This window comes from Balaenoptera acutorostrata, chromosome 2 (assembly GCF_949987535.1).
Source record: "Balaenoptera acutorostrata chromosome 2, mBalAcu1.1, whole genome shotgun sequence".
Taxonomy (NCBI): Eukaryota; Metazoa; Chordata; class Mammalia; order Artiodactyla; family Balaenopteridae; genus Balaenoptera; species Balaenoptera acutorostrata.
Genome location: NC_080065.1, coordinates 29175210 through 29193965, shown reverse-complemented (window position 1 = coordinate 29193965; position 18756 = coordinate 29175210). Strand labels below are relative to the sequence as shown.

At 39.9% G+C, this 18756-nt stretch overlaps 1 protein-coding gene across 8 annotated transcripts in view; it reads left to right on the top strand.

Annotated features, from left to right (window-relative positions):
* DROSHA (drosha ribonuclease III) overlaps positions 1–18756 on the top strand; it is a 128930-nt gene that overhangs the window by 97985 nt on the left and 12189 nt on the right. For all 8 annotated transcript variants that reach the window (XM_057540691.1, XM_057540690.1, XM_007192255.3 and 5 more), the window contains 3 exons: positions 401–445; positions 1971–2128; positions 3763–3868. In XM_057540691.1, the coding sequence (XP_057396674.1) occupies positions 401–445; positions 1971–2128; positions 3763–3868 (309 nt within the window). The remainder of the gene's footprint in view (positions 1–400; positions 446–1970; positions 2129–3762; positions 3869–18756) is intronic.

Here is an 18756-nt window from a genome sequence, read left to right as displayed (position 1 = left end):
CCTAAATAAAGGACCATTTGAGATGAGTTTTCATTACAAAAGGCACAGCTGATGTACATTTCTGGGGAATGGTAAACTAAAAAATGTGATTAAAACAGCAGATTAATCCAGTGTATTAGGTTAAGCAAATGGGTAACTTAGTTTTAAAAGGTGTCTTTGACTCTTGGGGGTGTGGGGGGCTCTTTTCCTCCCCAGCTTAATAGGCTAATTAGAGTCACTACAGGCAGTTTGAGTGGTGAATACACTTTAAAAAAATTAGTTTGCCAGCACTATTGAATTTGCAGTAAGTGGAGTCAGCATCTGAAATAGTTCAGTATTTCACATAATGGCATTTTATTTAGCACTCTAGAGTGTGTTAAATGGCTCCCTCAAGCATTAAAGGCATCACTCCATTTTCCAGGACTTGCGCGAAGTCTGGCTCAATTATCCTCTCCACCCACTCCAGGTAAGTGTGACCTTCCTGTCTTCAGTAAGCTTTATAACTCTGGGCATTCATGATGCTTCAGTTTGCCTTTTGTCCCTTCCTGCTTTTATCCTTTGATTCTCTTCCGTGGCTTTATGACTTTAAGCTGGGGTGTCAGACCGGAGAACTTCGGAACAAATATTAAAACGATGCCATGTGTTGCCCTCTTTGTGGTCTGGGGTGAGGTGGGGGAAGCACTGGGAGTCGCCTTCCCTCACGAGGCAGGAAGAACTACTTGTGTGGCTGTGGTTTGGTCCCCTCTCTTCCCCAAAACAGTGATAGTCAAAGCATAATATGTTGTCTCCAGTGTATCTACATGCCTGCTATTATAGGGAAAATAATATGGAAGCAAGTCTGGGCTTATTACAAAGTAGAACAAATACTAAATTAACATTGCTAAATCGTAACCTAATTTGGATCTTAGACGTTGAAGGCTTTGACTTCGATGCATAAAACATATTGTAAATTAAAATTTTAGTACAGTATAATGACTTTTTAGTCAAGATCTTGGAATTTAAAAGATCTACATATGGTGACACTTTTTTCCCCAGTTGGTTTAAAAATTCTTACTATTCTTTGCTTTTATTACCATTTTACCTTGGAGATACACATCATATATATATATACACATGTAAATGTATACTCATATGTACATATTTTTGTAAATGTATATTATGTATATATAAAAGTCATCACTAGTGGCTGAACTCTCTCATGAGAGGCTTTACAGTAATAAGTGACATTAATTCAGAGTACTTTAGAAATATTTTATGAGTATGAACTTGCTCAAAGTTCCTGAAAATATTCATTTTATTTAAACTCTTCATATTTGCTCTCTGCTAGTGGTTAAAGACTCATTGTTATGTGGAGCACCTGACTAGTGGTATAATAATCTCCAGTGTATGCTGAATCCAGTTTTAATGATGTTCATTTGCCAAAATAGGTTGGTCCCTAGAAGACACGCAGAGGTCAAGTTACTCATTGCAGAGATTCTCAAAAGCTGGCCCCTAGGCCAGCAGCATCTGCATTACCTGGGAACTTATCAGAAAGGCAAATCTTTGGTCCTTATTCCAGTCATACTGAATCAGAAGCTCTGGGGGCAGGGCCTGGCTATCTGCTTTTAACAAGTCCTACAAGGGTTTGATGAACGCTAAAGTTTGAGAACCACTGAGTTACCGGATAGATATATATATACTCTCTACCAGTGGTTCTTCAGCTTGCCTCTTCCTTGGAGAGCTAGTATAATACTTGGGATTTTGAACTATCTGTGTACAGTATTTGGCCTTGAAATCTGATAGAAGATTGGAAAATATTGTTTGAGCCTTCTTTAAATATTAGGTTTGTTTGCCATTCTAAGGGATGAGAAAGAAGCTTTCGTGTTTTATTGGCATTTCAGAAATTTCTGCCCATGGGAGAAGGAAGTTTACAAAACACTATCTTAGAATTGATAATTACTTTTGTAACTAAAAACTGCATGTGATTTTTATTTCTTTCTTTCTTCTTGTAGCTTCAGGAGCCAAATACTGATCGACAACTTATTGAGACTTCTCCAGTTCTACAGAAACTTACTGAATTTGAAGACGCAATTGGAGTAATTTTTACCCATGTTCGACTTTTGGCAAGAGCATTCACATTGAGAACTGTGGGATTTAACCATCTGACCCTGTAAGTTAGAAATACTTATGTAGTTCTAACATGGGCATTTAGACAGGCAGTCCCAAACGTTTGCTGCATGCCCTTCCAAGGTTGGGGTCTCAAACATATTTCCAGGGAAGTCACATCGTTAGATGGATGAGCAAACAGACACCAGTGTGGACCAGAGGATATGCTCTAATCCAGTATTTTTGGTCTCATTGTCATGCATCTTATTTCTTTGTAAAGTATAAGAGAAGTGTGAAGGAAGTAAAAACTTCTTCTACGAAGGGACAAATATTAAATATTTTAGGCTTTATAGGCCATGTGGTATCTGTCATGATAATTCAACTCTGCCATAGTAACAAAAGCAGCCACAGGAAAAATGTAAATGAATGAACATGGCTGTGTCCCTTTTTACTAAAACAGGCCATAGGCTGAATTTGGTCCTCCAATCCCTGCTCTGGATGAGTGATTTGAACATGAGCTAATGAAATAATTAATAAAATAACCAAAACGTTGTTTCTTTGCATGGTGTTTTTTATTCATTTTTGGCTTCCTTCCCCCAAATCAGATATTCACAGCTCTCTTTACACTGTAAAGATTAAGGATTCTTGTTATAGATTTTTTAGTCCTTAACCTAGAGTCCAGATTTGAATAATGGAGTGTATTTTTCAATAAAAAGATAAAGATTTAGCAAAGAAAATTCTTGGGCCTTTTTGCTTTGTTTTGTCTGTATGAAGATTGTCTGTGCAACATTGTTGTCTCTGCTGTACAGTTGACCCTTGAATCACACGGGTTTGAACTGCATGGGTCCACTTACATGTGGATTTTTTTCAATAAGTACGTGCTACAGTGCTACACAGGGTCGGTTGGTTGATTGGCTGAATCTGCAGATGCGGAACCGTGGGTACAGAAGGCCGACTGTAAAGTTAAACTGGATTTTTGACTGCATGGGGGGGTCGCTGCCCCTAACCCCCTCACTGTTCAAGGATTCAACTGTGCTTTATTTTTCAATTGATACTCCCCAGCTTTTGGCCAGGCACTATTTACTAGTCTTTATTTTAGCAGTTGTTTAATCCTTAAATAGTCCTTACTTTACTCTCCTTTGAAACTGAACCTGTATTGACTCAGATCTCTTCTCAGTTGAGGGGCCTTAGGGAATTATATTTAGTTTTGTGCTTTAAGCAAGATGAACACATTGCTTTTTTTTTTTTTTTTTTTTTTTTTTTTTAAAGGATTTTCTTATTTATTTATTTATTTATTTATTTATTTTTGGCTGTGTTGGGTCTTCGGTTCGTGCGAGGGCTTTCTCCAGTTGCGGCAAGCGGGGGCCACTCTTCATAGCGGTGCAGGGACCGCTCTTCATCGCGTTGCGCGGGCCTTTCTCTATCGCGGCCCCTCCCGTCGCGGGGCACAGGCTCCAGACGCGCAGGCTCAGCAATTGTGGCTCACGGGCCCAGCCGCTCCGTGGCATGTGGGATCTTCCCAGACCAGGGCTCGAACCCGTGTCCCCTGCATTAGCAGGCAGACTCTCAACCACTGCGCCACCAGGGAAGCCCCCACATTGCTTTTTAACATCATGACTTTTAAAAAAAATTCTCTGTGTGTTTTTTTTTTAATCCACAAATGCTTATTGATCTCTTTACATTGATGTTTTTTCCCAGAGGCCACAATCAGAGGATGGAATTCCTCGGTGACTCCATAATGCAGCTGGTAGCCACGGAGTACTTATTCATTCATTTCCCAGATCATCATGAAGGACACTTAACTGTGAGTTTGTATTAAATCATTTCTTCCAATACGATTGCTGTGTAACAGAGAGCAAAGATTAGAAGAACCAAATATATATTTATGTAATTGACTTAGTTCTTGGTGACTTTAGCATATCACATGGTTTTGTTTCATTATGTAAATTGTGTGCAAAACAATATAGGATAAGAGCTCATTTCACACTCCATTTAGTGACTGCCTGCTCAGTGCAGGACATTGAGTTAGGCTTCATGGGGGGAGCAAATATTAGTTGACACCTAGTCTATCCATAAGAAGTTTAAAAACTATAAGGAGAAATTAAAAATATAAGTAAATAACTACAAATTCTCTCTCTCTTTCTATATCTATATACATATATATATATAGATATAGTGTGGGGTGTGTGTGTATACACATACATGTACACTATAAAAAGTATAAGTGAGTAATTGTAACTAAATACAGGGAGTAGTACCATGTTAAATATTATAAAGAGACATAGGGAAACTGTGCTGTTTAGGAAAAGTAAGATTTCTTTTAGCTGTGGAGTTTCTAGAAGGCTTCATGGATATGATGATGTTTGAGCCTTTAAGGATGAGTAGGATTTGGCCACTGGGAGTTAATGGGAAGAAATTTCCTTGCCAAGACATTGCACACATTGGGACTGCTGAAACAAGGGCACAGCATGGAAGATCAAAAGCCTAGTTCGGCTGGACCACGTGGAGTTGAAAGGGACTTAGAGAGACAAGGCTTGATTTATGAACAAAGTGAAATAGTCCCCATTCCTCTCACCTTTGTTTCATTTTATAAAATTTCACTGAGCTTTTTTATTTGCTGCGTATGGTTTTTACTCTGTGAAACCAATCAGTAATAAAACCAGAGTGGAGAACAAAACATATCTGGAAGCCAGTCATGATGATCTCTCCCAGTCCGAGGAATAACCTTTGAGAAGTCCCTCTAGAATTGGGCATTGAAAAAGCAAATATTTTATTGGGCAAAGAAAAAGAATACTCACTATAAGACATTTTGTGAGTGCCGACATTCTTTATGCTTGAGGCAAATAAGTCTTTCATACTTTGCATCTCTACAATTTCTATACATGTTTTGCTTTCAATAGAATTGGATCTTATCTCTGCAACTGTGAACCCTGGAAATAGTTGATGTGAGACACAAACGTTGGATTTAGGGAGAATATGGTTATTTGACTATGTTTAGATGTAATTTTTCAGCAGAGTTTCTAAGCCCAACAAAATATGGTCCTTTAATTCATTTACTCAGTGAATATTATGTTCCTACTATGCCCCATGTACCATTATATGGGAAATCGGGAGTACTATTATTTTAAATTTAGTTTAAAATTAGCAGTTTGATTACCACTTAAAGTTAACTGCTTTTGGATAGGCAAGAAATTCCTCTTGAATTAATAGTAAATTCTTAAGAACATACGAGCATTTACCGGAAATAAACTAGTATCTAGTGTCTTGCTCTACATTCAGGAATCAATAAATGCTCGTTCAGTATCTTCCATTAGGGAATAGACTTCATAGCTGTCAGAGTATCTGGTTGGTCTGAGAAATGGCGAACCTAAACCAAATGGCTTAAGTGGTAATTCATCTTAACGGCCATAAAGAGGCCACTGTTGAAAATGTGTGACTTAAATACACACATTTACCCCTATATTCCCACAAATTAATTGTGAACTCCAGGATTTTGTGGCGCAGGGATGTATGGATCAGCAAGTTTACTGCTTCTCTTCTTGGCCAGGGCACATCTCACCCCCGACCCCCAACACTGAACAGATAATGAAACCAGAACTCAGACAGGCATGAGCCCTGCCCAAAGTCTGGATAAAGGTAAAAGCAGGACTATGCTAGAGACTCCAGTTTTGGGTTCTTTCCAAAATGACTTCAGTGCTATAACTAATTTTATCCAAAATGTGTTTATCAGCCTTGCTGTCTTAAAATTAAAGAATTTTTGGATAGCTTCTTAGAAAGATGTTAACAAAGAACAAAATTCTGATATGATGGTTTTATGAACTGTATTCACAGAAAGCTTCTGTAGAAATCAGTAGAACCAAGAGATCTGCTGACAAAACAAAGATGATCTATCATCAGTGAAATACATATTTAAAAGATACTAACTCTCATTAATGTCTCTCTGACGTGGTTGCTCCCTCCCTCCTTCTTGAGCCACTGTCTCCCATTGGCTTCTGTGATGCTGCACGTTCCTGGTTTTCCTCTCACCTCTTGAGCTACTCTTTCTTAGCCTCCTTTGCAGGCTCATCCTATTCTATAGAGCTGATGAATATTCCAGGATGTACAAGGCTTACTCCTAGGCATTTCCTCTTCTTACTAGAGTCTCTTATAGGCAGTCTTTTCCAAGTATAGCGTTAGTTTCACTCTGTAGGCAGACTTTTAAATGGACTTCTTCAATCCCGTTTCTTTTCTGAGCTCCAGTGCCAGCTCTCTTCTCATCATCTCCACATGTTCAAGACTGAACTCGAAGTCTTCTCCCACCTGGGTCCTCTACCAGTACTCCTTGAGTAATTGAACGGCAACATCACCCATCCAGTGTTTCAGGTCAGAAACCTAGGAGTCATCTTTGATTCCTCCCTCTGCTTCCCTTCCCTATATTCTAGTCCATTCGCAAGTTTTGACAATATTGCTGCTGGACAGTGTAATGTCTTCATCACCCAGATGCTCTCTACCGACCTCTGTCACCTGGACCACTGCAGTAGTTCCTGCATAGCTGTCACAGTGTTACAGGAATATGATTGACAGAGAGACCCGGTTAGAAGAGGTGGCATTTACTAAATTGCAAAGGATAGGAATCTTAAGGTTGTGCTTATACAAAGCAGTAGGCAATGCAGCAGGCTCAGATTTTCCGTGAGATGTGTGTTACTATTGGAAAAGCTGGTCTTTGCCATTCTTGTGGGCATTTTTGTACTCTCCCATGGGGGACATTGTCTCAGGTTTCAGGCCTGTTGGACAGCGTTAGGGCTTCCTACACCAGCCTTCCTGAATCAGCTCTTGCTCCCATGCAGGCCAAGTTACCTTCTGCGGCCAGTGGAGTCTTCACCACACATATTTTGTGACCACACTAGCCATTCATCGTCAGTCCACTTCGGTTGTTCCTCTTCACCCCCCCAACCTCCTCAGACCTCTTCTCTTTTCTGTTGACTTCCTCTCCATGAGTCTGAATACATCTGTACGTTACTTTCTATTTTATGTCTTCAGTTCTTACTTGCCCCTAACTCCATACTCAAATATCTCCATATTTAGAGATATACTTGGATATCTAGATATACTGGATCTCTGGTTGGATTTCTATCAGGCACCTCAAACCTAACATGGCCAAAACAAAACTGATTTTCACCCCCAAGCCTTGGTGTTCTCCATATCAGTAAGAATTGTTCTGTTCTTAGCTCAGGCTAAAAACCTTGGAGTTATCCTTAACTCTTCTCTTTCTCTCATCCTACACCTCCTAGCCATTAGCATAGCCTGTTGATTTTACCTTAAAAGTTCGTCCCAAACATAACTACTTTTCACCAGCTCCACTGTTATCACCCTGGTCTGGACCACAATTATCTTTACCTTAAATTACAGCCATAGCCTCCCAACTGGTCCATCCCTCCCCACCCTTCAGCCTGTGTTCAGCACATCATCTAGGGGGACTGTTTTTAAAGAGAAGTCGGATTACAACTTCCCTTGTGCAAAACGTAAAGATTTCTCATCTCAAGGGTAAAAGACAATGTTGTTACCTACAGGACCCTGTATGACCTGCTTTCCTGCTGCCGTCTTAGACTTTTTCTCCTAGACACTTCACATTAGCCTCTGTGAGATTCCTGCAGGACACTAAGCAAGCCTTTGCCTCAGGGCCTTTTACATGCTTGCGGCCAAATCCCACACCTGTGTTCAAATGTCATCACCAGTGAGGCTTTCTTTAATTCACTCTGCTTGATAGTAACCTTTTTTCCTCATCCCTAGCTCCCCTCCCCCAGCCTGGAAGCTTACCTCCATTTTCTCCTTCCTTTTTCTACTTAGCACATACTATATATTTTACTTGTTTACCGTCTCTCTTCTCTCATCAGAGTGTAAACTCTGAGGGCAGAGGTTTTGTCTATCTTCTTCACTCCTGATTCCCTGAGTCCTTGGACAGTCCTGGCATATCAGTGCTCAGCAAATATGCTGAGTGAATAATCATCATATTCCAGTCTAATGCTCTTCATTTTTTCTTTGGAGAGTGACTAATGAACAAGCCTGCCCACCTGCCCGGCCTTGTGTCACATATTCATCTTATCACTCTGCACCTCTTACCTGGCCTGCTTTGTGTTCCTCCAAGCTCTCTCCTGCCATTGGGTTTGTACATGTTCTACCTGGAGACCATTCTGCTTCCCGCTCTTACCCTCAGCTGCCCGGTATCTCCTACTCTGCATTAGATGTCAGTTCCGGCGTGACTGCTGCCTGCAAGGGAAACTTCCCAGTCAAATTTCTGTGTTCTTTTCCTTCCTGGCACTTATTTGAGTTTCCCTGTCCCACTAGCCTGGAAGTTCTGTGAGAGCATGTGTTTATTTATCACTATACGTGCAGCAGTGCCTGGTATATGTAGGCTCTCAATACATATTTGATAAGTAGAAGAATGAGAGTTTTGTGGGCAGCTAAGTCATATAGAGAGGGAAGTGGAAGTGGCATTGGGAGGAAACAACATGTTTTTTTAATGTGTAAGGAAAGAAGCTGAAAACTATTTATGAATGTCTAAGGATTAAAAGTAATTTAAAATTTGAGGCGGATTACTTACTGCAGTTGCATTTGGCTGGGCAGAAGGCAGGGAGAGGATGGCTAATTATTCATTATTGTGATTAAAGAACACACAACTACGAGGAGGCATTAGTTGGCTCAGAGCTGTTCCCTTGCACACTCGCTTCATAGAGAATAAGGACGGTTGAGCAGATGAAATCGTGGTTTTCAGGTTTTGAATGCTGATGGGGGAAATCTATAGTGTTCTATAAGTTGGGTGTTCAAGAAGGCCTGTTTGGGAACGAATGTCAGGCTTATATAATTGTGCTAGCATGATGGAGTTGAATTGGGATGTATAGGGAAGAGTTTCTATTTCATAGACTGAAGTTTTGGTTTCTGAGGGTAGAACCTACTCAGTAGAGTCAGGGTAAATAGGAGAGGATCTCAAAGAGCATTTATTTAGACAAGAATGCCTCTCTTGTCACACTTTCAACTTTTAACATTTGCATCTTTTTCACCTCTATTTCATTCTTTTCTCTTAGCCTTTACTATAAGCTTCCGAGCTAAAGATAGTTGTCAGTCCCATGCCTACAATGTGCAAGGCACTGTGCCTAGTGGAGGCGTCCACCAGCAAGATGAACTTGCAGAAATTTTTGTTTGTAGAGGAATGATTTGGGGTAATGAGAAAGCAAAGATTACAGATAAAATTTGAGAACCAGTGATCTAATCCTTCTCTGCTGCCTTCAGACAGCACTAAGCATAAATCAAACAAGCTATCTAACAGATCTCTTTGAGAGGGTAGATTCCGCAGCCTCCTGTTTGAGAATTTCTCCATCACTGTCATAATTTGGCTGTTTGTATCTGACCTGCACTCCAGCGGGTAGCATTTGCATCTCTACAATTTCTATACATGTTTTCCTTTCAATAGAATTGGATCTTATCTCTGCAACTGTGAACCCTGGAAATAGTTTATGTGAGACACAAATATTGGATTTAGGGAGAATATGGTTATTTGACTATGCTTAGATGTAATTTTTCAGCAGAATTTCTAAGCCCAACAAAATATGGTCCTTTAATTCATTCACTCAGTGACTATTATTCACTGAATATTATGTTGCTGCTATGCCCCATGTACCATTATATGGGAAATCGGGAGTACTATTATTTTAAATTTAGTTTAAAATTAGCAGTTTGATTACCACTTAAAGTTAACTGCTTTTGGATGGACAAGAAATTCCTCTTGAATTAATATTAAATTCTTAAGAACATATGAGCATTTACCAGAAATAAAGTAGTTCTTTAGTTATCACGGGAAATGGAGGCCATCTGGCTGCCACTGTTGGCATGAGAGACCTGTGTAGCACATCACTGTCATTTTTAATGCTATGTTCTGCTTTCACCCCATGCTCTTATAGTAAAGTCCTCAGAATAATAAATCAGAGTCTACTGTTTTACACTAGATGGCCCTCTTTGGTAGCTCACGTCCCACAGCTGTGGTTTTCTCTCTAGAATCAAGAGTGAATAGAAGTTGAAGGAAGAGTGCCAATATGTTTCTTTGCTTATTTTAAACCAATAAACCTTTTTCTTATTAAAATTGAAGTTTACACTAATTAGGAAAGACTGCTATGCTGAGATAATAGAAAACATACTGGATTCTCAAAATCACAGTTGGCAATTTGTGATATTTTTGTCGGTCCTTGCCATTGCTTCAGGAACTCAGCAATCTTTTTCTCAGCTTCACAGAGAGCCCTAACTACAGCTTTCCTCGCTTTTTCTGCTAATTTCAAGTTAAATTTTATCTTTTTTTGCGGGGGGTGGGGAGGTGTTAAAAAAAAGTTGTTAAGGACAGGTTAGCACTTAGTAAAATGGAGAGCTTTGAAGACTATTAGTGGACAGGTATCCAGAAATTTTTCATTGAAAACAAATCCAGAGGAATTCCTAGAACCTTCTATAACCGTTTTCCGATAACCGAAGAACAAGCATATCTTGCTTAATAATGATGATGCAGTAATAACAGCAGCTAACGTTTCTGTGTGTTTATTATGTGCCAGTCATTGCACTTAGATTGTATACTCATTCACTTTAATTCTCATTACATCCCTGTGAAGTAGGTACTGCTTTCTCCATGTAATGGTTCTGGAAACTGAGCCTCAGAGAGACTTAGTAACTTATACAGGGTCACCTAGCCAGGAAGTGGTAGAGCCGTACTTTGAACCCAGGCAGCTTGGCGCCAAATCTTTTGCTTTTTACCAGTACATCTAACTCAAGGCATTGTTTGCAAAACAGTCTAATAACCATCTCATGCTCAGTTGGGTGCTTAATGTTCATTTTCAAGATTTCTATTAAGAAAAGTTTCTTCTTTGTAAAATAGTAATTTATAGCATCGACATCTGCAGGCTTTCCAACCTCATGTCTTACCCCATTCAAATCCATCCACCAAAATGATCTTTCTATAATCAGAAAGTTACCTTGCCACTGCTCCCATTTGACACCTTTTGGGACTCCTCTTCCCTTATAGGAAAGTACAGACTTCTTTACATCACCTGCAAGACTCTCTCTGCCCAGAGGCTGGGCAGCCTCACCTGTATCAGCTCTTCCCCACCAGGCTCAGATTTCTCCTCCAGTTCCACCCAGGAATCACCTCACTGTGTCATGGCCCCTTGCTTTTTTTTTTTTTTTTGGCTGCATTGGGTTTTCATTGCTGCGCATGGGCTTTCTCTAGTTGCGGCGAGCGGGGGCTACTCTTCCTTGTGGTGCACCGTCTTCTCACCGCAGTGGCCTCTCTTGTTGCAGAGCATGGGCTCTAGGTGGGTGGGCTTCAGTAGTTGTGGCAAGTGGGCCCAGTAGTTGTGGCTTGTAGGCTCCAGAGCGCAGGCTCAGTACTTGTGGTGCGCGGGCTCTGTTGCTCCGCGGCATGTGGCATCCTGCTGGACCAGGGCTCGAACCCGTGTCGCTTGCTTTGGCAGGCAGATTCTTAACCACTGCGCCGCCAGGGAAGTCCTGGCCCCTTGGTTTAATAGAGCTGTTTCGTCATCCTGGAAAACCCTTTCCTACTGTCTTAGTCTGTTCAGGCTGCTGTAGCAAAATAGCACAGACAGGATGGCTTATGAACAGCAGAAATTTATTGCTCACAGTTCTGGAGATTGAGAGTCTGAGATCAGAGTGCCAGCATGGTCAGCTGAGGGCTGTCTTCTGGCTCGCAGACTTCTCATTGTACCTTCACAGGGTGGAAGGGGCTAGAGATCAGTATGGCGCTTCTTTCTTTTCAGCATTTAATAAATTTACTTTTTTAATAAAGTTCCTCTTTCTCTTGATAGCTTCTGATTTAGTTGGTTTTTTTTAAAACATCTTTATTGGAGCATAATTGCTTTACAGTGGTGTGTTAGTTTCTGCTATATAATAAACTGAATAAAATATACATATACATATATCCCCATATCTCTTCCCTCTAGCATCTCCCTCCCACCTTCCCTATCCCACCCCTCTGGGTGGTCACAAAGCACCGAGCTGATCTCCCTGTGCAATGCGGCTGCTTCCCACTAGCTATCTATTTTACATTTGGTAGTGTATATATGTCCATGCCACTCTCTCACTTCGTCCCAGCCTACCCTTCCCCCTCCCTGTGTCCTCAAGTCCATTCTCTACATCTGCGTCTTTACTCCTGTCCTGCCCCAAGGTTCTTCAGAACCTTTTCTTTAGATTCCATATATATGTGTCAGCATACGGTATTTGTTTTTCTTTCTGACTTACTTCACTCTGTATGACAGTCTCTAGGTCCATCCACCTCACTGCAAATAACTCAATTTCGTTTCTTTTTATGGCTGAGTAATATTCCATTGTATATATGTGCCACATCTTCTTTACCCATTCATCTGTCGATGGACACTTAGGTTGCTTCCATGTCCTGTCTATTGTAAATAGTGCTGCAATGAACATTGTGGTACATGACTCTTTTTGAATTATGGTTTTCTCAGGATATATGCCCAGTAGTGGGATTGCTCAGTCATATGGTAGTTCTATTTTTAATTTTTTAAGGAACCTCCATACTGTTCTCCATAGTGGCTGTATCAATTTAAATTCCCACCAACAGTGCAAGAGGGTTCCCTTTTCTCCACACCCTCTCCAGCATTTATTGTTTGTAGACTTTTTGATGATGGCCATTCTGACTGGTGTGAGGTAATATCTCACTGTAGTTATGATTTGCATTTCTCTAATGATTAGTGATGTTGAGCATCCTTTCATGTGTTTGTTGGCAATCTGTATATCATCTTTGGAGAAATGTCTGTTTAGGTCTTCTGCCCATTTTTGGATTGGGTTGTTTTTTTTTTTGATACTGAGCTGCATGAGCTGCTTGTAAATTTTGGAGATTAATCCTTTGTCAGTTGCTTCGTTTGCAAATATTTTCTCCCATTCTGAGGATTGTCTTTTCGTCTTGTTTATGTTTTCCTTTGCTGTGCAAAAGCTTTTAAGTTTCATTAGGTCCCAATTGTTTATTTTTGTTTTTATTTCCATTTTTCTAGGAGATGGGTCAAATAGGATCTTGCTGTGATTTATGTCATACAGTGTTCTGCCTATGTTTTCCTCTAAGAGTTTTATAGTGTCTGGCTTTACATTTAGATCTGTAATCCAGTTTGAGTTTGTTTTTGTGTATGGTGTTAGGGAGTGTTCTAATTTCATTCTTTTACATGTAGCTGTCCAGTTTTCCCAGCACCACTTATTGAAGAGGCTATCTTTTCTCCATTGTATATTCTTGCCTCCTTTATCAAGGATAAAGTGACCATCTGTGTGTGGGTTTATCTCTGGGCTTTCTATCCTGTTCCATTGATCTATATTTCTGTTTTTGTGCCAGTACCATACTGTCTTGATTCCTGTAGCTTTGTAATAGAGTATGAAGTCAGGGAGCCTGATTCCTCCAACTCCATTTTTCTTTCTCAAGATTGCTTTGACTATTCAGGGTCTTTTGTGTCTCCATACAAATTGTGAAATTTTTTGTTCTAGTTCTGTGAAAAATGCCATCATTGGTAGTTTGATAGGGATTGCATTGAATCTGTAGATTGCTTTGGGCAGTATAGTCATTTTCACAGTGTTGATTCTTCCAATCCAAGAACATAGTATATCTCTCCATCTGTTTGTAATATCTTTAATTTCTTTCATCATTGTCTTATAGTTTTCTGCATACAGGTCTTTTGTCTCCTTAGGCAGGTTTATTCCTAGGTATTTTATTCTTTTTGTTGTAGTGGTAAATGGGAGTGTTTCCTTAATTTCTCTTTCAGACTTTTCATCATTAGTGTATAGGAATGCAAAAGATTTCTGTGCATTAATTTTGTATCCTTCTCCTTTACCAAATTCATTGATTAGCTCTAGTAGTTTTCTGGTAGCATCTTTAGGATTCTCTAAGTATAGTATCATGTCATCTGCAAACAGTGACAGTTTTACTTCTTCTTTTCCAATTTGGATTCTTTTATTTCTTTTTCTTCTCTCATTGCTGTGGCTAAAACTTTCAAAACTATGTTGAATAATAGTGGTGAGAGTGGGTACCCTTGTCTTGCTCCTTATCTTAGAGGAAATGGTTTCAGTTTTTCACCATTGAGAATGATGTTGGCTGTGGGTTTGTCATATATGGCCTTTATTACGTTGAGGTAAGTTCCCTCTATGCCTACTTTCTGGAGGGTTTTTATCATAAATGGGTGTTGAATTTTGTCGAAAGCTTTTTCTGCATCTATTGAGATGATCATATGGTTTTTATCCTTCAGTTTGTTAATATGGCATATCACGTTGATTGATTTGCGTATATTGAGGAATCCTTGCATTCCTGGGATAAACCCCACTTAATCATGGTGTAGGATCCCTTAATGTGCTGTTGGATTCTGTTTGCTAGTATTTTGTTGAGAATTTTTGTATCTGTGTTCATCAGTGATATTGGCCTGTAGTTTTCTTTCTTTGTGACATCTTTGTCTGGTTTTGGTATCAGGGTGATGGTGGCCTCGTAGAATGAGTTTGGGATTGTTCCTCCCTCTGCTGTATTTTGGAAAAGTTTGAGAAGGATAGGTGTTAGTTCTTCTTTAAATGTTTGATAGAATTTGCCTGTGAAGCCATCTGGTCCTGGACTTTTGTTTGTTGGAAGATTTTTAATCACAGTTTCAATTTCAGTGCTTGTGATTGGTCTGTTTATATCTTCTATTTCTTCCTGGTTCAGTCTCGGGAGGTTGTGCTTTTCTAAGAATTTGTCCATTTCTTCCAGGTTGTCCATTTTATTGGCATAGAGTTGCTTGTAGTAATCTCTCATGATCCTTTGTATTTCTGCAGTGTCAGTTTTTGCTTCTCCTTTTTCATTTCTAATTCGATTGATTTGAGTCTTCTCCCTTTTTTTCTTGATGAGTCTGGCTAAGGGTTTATCCATTTTGTTTATCTTCTCAGAGAACCAGCTTTTAGTTTTATTGATCTTTGCTATCATTTCCTTCATTTCTTCTTCATTTATTTCTGATCTGATCTTTATGATTTCTTTCTTTCTGCTAACTTTGGGGTTTTTTGTTCTTCCTTCTCTAATTGCTTTAGGTGTAAGGTTAGGGTGTTTATTTGAGATGTTTCTTGTTTCTTGAGGTGGGATTATATTGCTATAAACTTCCCTCTTAGAACTGCTCTTGCTGCATCCCATAGGTTTTGGGTTGTCGTGTTTTCATTGTCATTTGTTTCTAGGTATATTTTGATTTCCTCTTTGATTTCTTCAGTGATCTCTTGGCTATTTAGTAGTGTATTGTTTAGCCTCCATGTGGTTGTATTTTTTACAGATGTTTTCCTGTAATTGATATCTAGTCTCATAGCATTGTGGTCAGAAAAGGTACTTGATACGATTTCAATTTTCTTAATTTTACCAAGGCTTGATTTGTGACCCAAGATATGATCTATCCTGGAGAATGTTCCATGAGCACTTGAGAAGAAAGTGTGTTGTGTTGTTTTTGGGTGGAATGTCCTATAAATATCAATTAAGTCCATCTTGTTTAATGTATCATTTAAAGCTTGTGTTTCCTTATTTATTTTCATTTTGGATGATCTGTCCATTGGTGAAAGTGGGGTGTTAAAGTCCCCTACTATTACTGTGTTACTGTCGATTTCCCCTTTTATGATTGTTAGCATTTGCCTTATGTATTGAGGTGCTCCTATGTTGTGTGCATAAATATTTACAATTGTTATATCTTCTTCTTGGATTGATCCCTTCATCATTATGTAGTATCCTTTGGGTCTTGTAATTGTCTCTATTTTAAAGTCTATTTTGTCTGATATGAGAATTGCTACTCCAGCTTTCTTTTGATTTCCATTTGCATGGAATATCTTTTTCCATCCCCTCACTTTCAGTCTGTATGTGTCTCTAGGTCTGAAGTGGGTCTCTTGTAGACAGCATATATATGGGTCTTGCTTTTGTATCCATTCAGCCAGTCTGTGTCTTTTGGTGGGAGCATTTAATCCATTTACATTTAAGGTAATTATCGATATGTATGTTCCTATTCCCATTTTCTTAAATATTTTGTGTTTGTTATTGTAGGCGTTTTCCTTCTCTTGTGTTTCTTGCCTAGAGAAGTTCCTTTAGCATTTGTTGTAAAGCTGGTTTGGTGGTGCTGAACTCTCTCAGCTTTTGCTTGTCTGTAAAGGTTTTAATTTCTCCATCAAATCTGAATGAGATCCTTGCTGGGTAGAGTAACCTTGGTTGTAGGTTTTTCTCCTTCATGACTTTAAGTATATCCTGCCACTCCCTTCTGGCTTGCAGAGTTTCTGCTGAAAGATCAGCTGTTAACCTTATGGGGATCCCCTTATGTGTTATTTGTTGTTTTTCCCTTGCTGCTTTTAATATGTTTTCTTTATATTTAATTTTTGATAGTTTGATTAATATGTGTCTTGGCATGTTCCTCCTTGGATTCATCCTGTATGGGACTCTCTGTGCTTCCTGGACTTGATTGACTATTTCCTTTCCCATATTAAGGAAGTTTTCAACTATAGTCTCTTCAAATATTTTCTCAGTCACTTTTTTTTTCCTCTTCTTCTTCTGGGACCCCTGTAATTTAAATGTTGGTGCGTTTAATGTCCCAGAGGTTTCTGAGACTGTCCTCAATTCTTTTCATTCTTTTTTCTTTATTCTGCTCTGCTGTAGTTATTTCCACTCTTATCTTCCACGTCACTTATCCGTTCTTCTGCCTCAGTTATTCGGCTATTGATTCCTTCTAGAGAATTTTTAATTTCATTTATTTTGTTGTTCATCATCATTTGTTTGCTCTTTAGTTCTTCTAGGTCCTTGTTAAATGTTTCTTGTATTTTCTCCATTCTATTTCCAAGATTTTGGATCATCTTTATTATCATTACTCTGAATTCTTTTTCAGTTCGGCTGCCTATTCCTCTTCATTTGTTTGGTCTAGTGGGTTTTTACCTTGCTCCTTCATCTGCTGTGTATTTCTCTGTGTTCTCATTTTGATTAACTTACCGTGTTTGGGGTCTCCTTTTCACAGGCTGCAGGGTCGTGTTTTTGGTGTCTGCCCCCAGTGGGTAAGGTTGGTTCAGTGGGTTGTGTAGGCTTCCTGGTGGAGGGGACTGGTGCCTGTGTTCTGGTGGATGAGGCTGGATCTTGTCTTTCTGGTGGGCAGGACCATGTCTGGTGCTGTGTTTTGGGATATTTGTGAACTTATTATGATTTTAGGCAGCCTCTCTGCTAATGAGTGGGGTTGTGTTCCTGTCTTGCTAGTTGTTTGGCATAAGGTGTCCAGCACTGTAGCTTGCTGGTTGTTGAGTGGAGCTGGGTCTTAGAGTTGAGATGGAGATCTCTGGGAGAGCTTTTGCTGTTTGATATTATGTGGGGCCCGGAGGTCTCTCATGGACCAATGTCCTGAACTCGGCTCTCCCACCTCAGAGGCTCAGGCCTGACACCCAGTTGGAGTACCAACACCCTGTCAGCCACTCGGCTCAGAAGTAAAGAGAGAAAGAAAAAAGAAGAAAGAAAGAAAAAATAAATAAATAAATAAAAGAGAGTTATTAAAAAACATTATTTTAAAAAAAGTTTAAAATTAATTTAAAAAAAAAGAGAGCAACCAAACCAAAAAACAAATCACCATTGATAACAAGCACTTAAAACTATACTAAGAAACAAAAGAAAGCCAAAAACGGACAGAGAACCCTAGGACAAATAGTAAAAGCAAAGCTATACAGACAAAATCATACAAAGAAGCATACACATACACACTCACAGAAAGAGGAAAAGGAAAAAACATATGTATATTTAAAAAAAAAAGGAAGAAAGCAACCAAATCAATAAACAAATCTACCAATGACAATAAGCTCTAAATACTAAACTAAAATAAACATGAAACCAGAAACAAATTAGATGCAGAAAGCTAACCCCAAGCCTACAGTTGCTCCCAAAGTCCACAGCCTCAATTTTGGGAGGATTCGTTGTCTATTCAGGTATTCCATAGATGTCGGTACATCAAGTTGATTGTGAAGATTTAATCCCCTGCTCCTGAGGCTGCAGGGAGAGATTTCCCTTTCTCTTCTTTGTTCGCATAGCTCCTGGGGTTCAGCTTTGGATTTGGACCCGCCTCTGCATGTAGGTCGCCTGAGGGCATCTGTTCTTAGCTCAGACAGGACAGGGTTAAAGGAGCCACTGATTCGGGGGCTCTGGCTCACTCTGGCCGGGGGGAGGGAGGGGTACAGAATGCAGGTCGAGCTTGCGGCGGCAGAGTCCAGCGTGATGTTACAACAGCCTGAGGCACGCCGTGTGTTCTCCTGGGGAAGTTGTCCCTGGGTCACGGGACCCTGGCAGTGGTGTGCTGCACAGGCTCCCAGGAGGGGAGGTGTGGATAGTGACCTGTGCTCGCACACAGGCTTCTTGGTGGCGGCAGCAGCAGCCTTAGCATTTCCTGCTTGCCTCTGGTGTCCGTGCTGATAGGGGTCTCTTTTATAAGGGCACTACTCCCATTCATGAGGGCTCCACCCTCATGACCTAATCACCTTCCAAGGGCCCCCACCTCCTAATGCCATCATCTTTAGGGGTTAGGATTTCAACATATGAATTTTGCAGTGACACAAACATTCAGACCATTGCAGCCATTCTTCTCCCACTGGCAGATTCATTCTTTTCAGTTCTGACTCTACATTCATCAGAATCCACCTACCTAAAATTTTTAAAAACGT